The following is a 1,110-nucleotide window of genomic DNA, read 5'->3' on the forward strand; positions in this document are numbered from 1 at the left end:
GGAGTCTGCTAGTCCAGGGACCGAGTTTTGGGAATCACTGAGGGAGGGTAGCTTGCCCAGAGCTCTGAGGTCAAGTCTGGAGGAAGCCCTGTGGTGTTCGGTCCAGGGCCCAGTCTCCAGTACTCGCAGGCCGAGGGTTCTGGCCACTCAGGGCGGGCGTCTGTGTTCAGGCATGCTGCCTCTCTTCCTCTGTCTCCACAGGATAGGAGCCTTCAGCCTGAATTCCAGGACAGGCAAGCCCATGCCAGCTGTGTCCAACGGGTAGGTCACTGAAGATCTCGGGGCCCGGAATGCTCAGACATTCAGCCAGGGGCCCTCACTCTCTGCTCTCAGTTCCTGCTCTCCCTGTTGTGAAGCCAGTCCCCATCCTGGGACCATGAGGGGACCCCACGCTGCATTTGGCCCCTGCTCCAGGCAGACTAGAGGTCACACATGCCCAGGGGCTCCAGGGAGGGTCTTCTGGTAGGCGCTATTTCCAGGACTCTGCAGGGCTGACCATCCCTCCACCCCTTTCTCCCTCCCTTCTCTCTCTTCCCCTCCTTTATCTTGACTGCCCATTGCTTTCTTTGCTGCCTGTGAACTTTCTCCAAGTAGCTTCCCAAGTCCCCGTTTTTTTTTTCTCACGCACGCACACATGCACACTCACAGCTGTGGTGGGCCACCCTTGCGGCTCAAGCTCCCCACCTGGACCATCTGCCCTTGGCCTCATGCAAACGTGGACAGTGCCACCTTCCTCTCCTGCTCACCCCCAGGTGGAGGGGTGGAGACCCCTCCAGTCTCTCCCTCACCCTGAGCCCTTGTGGCAGGGCAGGGACATTTGTTCAAGGCCCAGCCAGATGCCCCTGGCAGGTGGACATTTTGGCCGAGTAAGCAGAGCTCTGCTGGCCGGTGCTGGCAGCAACTAGGACCTGGAGTCCCAGTAGCCCGGTTGACCACGTACTACCTGGATGTGGGAGAGGAGCCTCCAGAGGACCCAGGGGTGCTCCAGCCCAGGAAGGGTGTAGGGTGCTAATTCACAAGGAGTAAATAAGAGGCCCTTGGAGAGGGAGCAGGAGTTGGGGGGAGAAACAGACAGGCCGAGAGGAAGACCGACCTGAGGGGAAGGGGGGG

The 1,110-nt window shown here is 60.1% G+C and overlaps 1 protein-coding gene across 1 annotated transcript in view; it reads left to right on the forward strand.

The window, feature by feature from the left end:
* LOC115871189 (copine-5-like) overlaps positions 1-1,110 on the forward strand; it is an 87,509-nt gene that overhangs the window by 52,968 nt on the left and 33,431 nt on the right. The window contains exon 8 of the mRNA XM_045294782.1: positions 202-261. Coding sequence (XP_045150717.1) covers positions 202-261 — 60 coding nt within the window. The remainder of the gene's footprint in view (positions 1-201; positions 262-1,110) is intronic.

This window comes from Echinops telfairi, unplaced genomic scaffold (assembly GCF_000313985.2).
Source record: "Echinops telfairi isolate 266 unplaced genomic scaffold, ASM31398v2 ScPeMD7_3533;HRSCAF=4204_1, whole genome shotgun sequence".
NCBI lineage: Eukaryota > Metazoa > Chordata > Mammalia > Afrosoricida > Tenrecidae > Echinops > Echinops telfairi.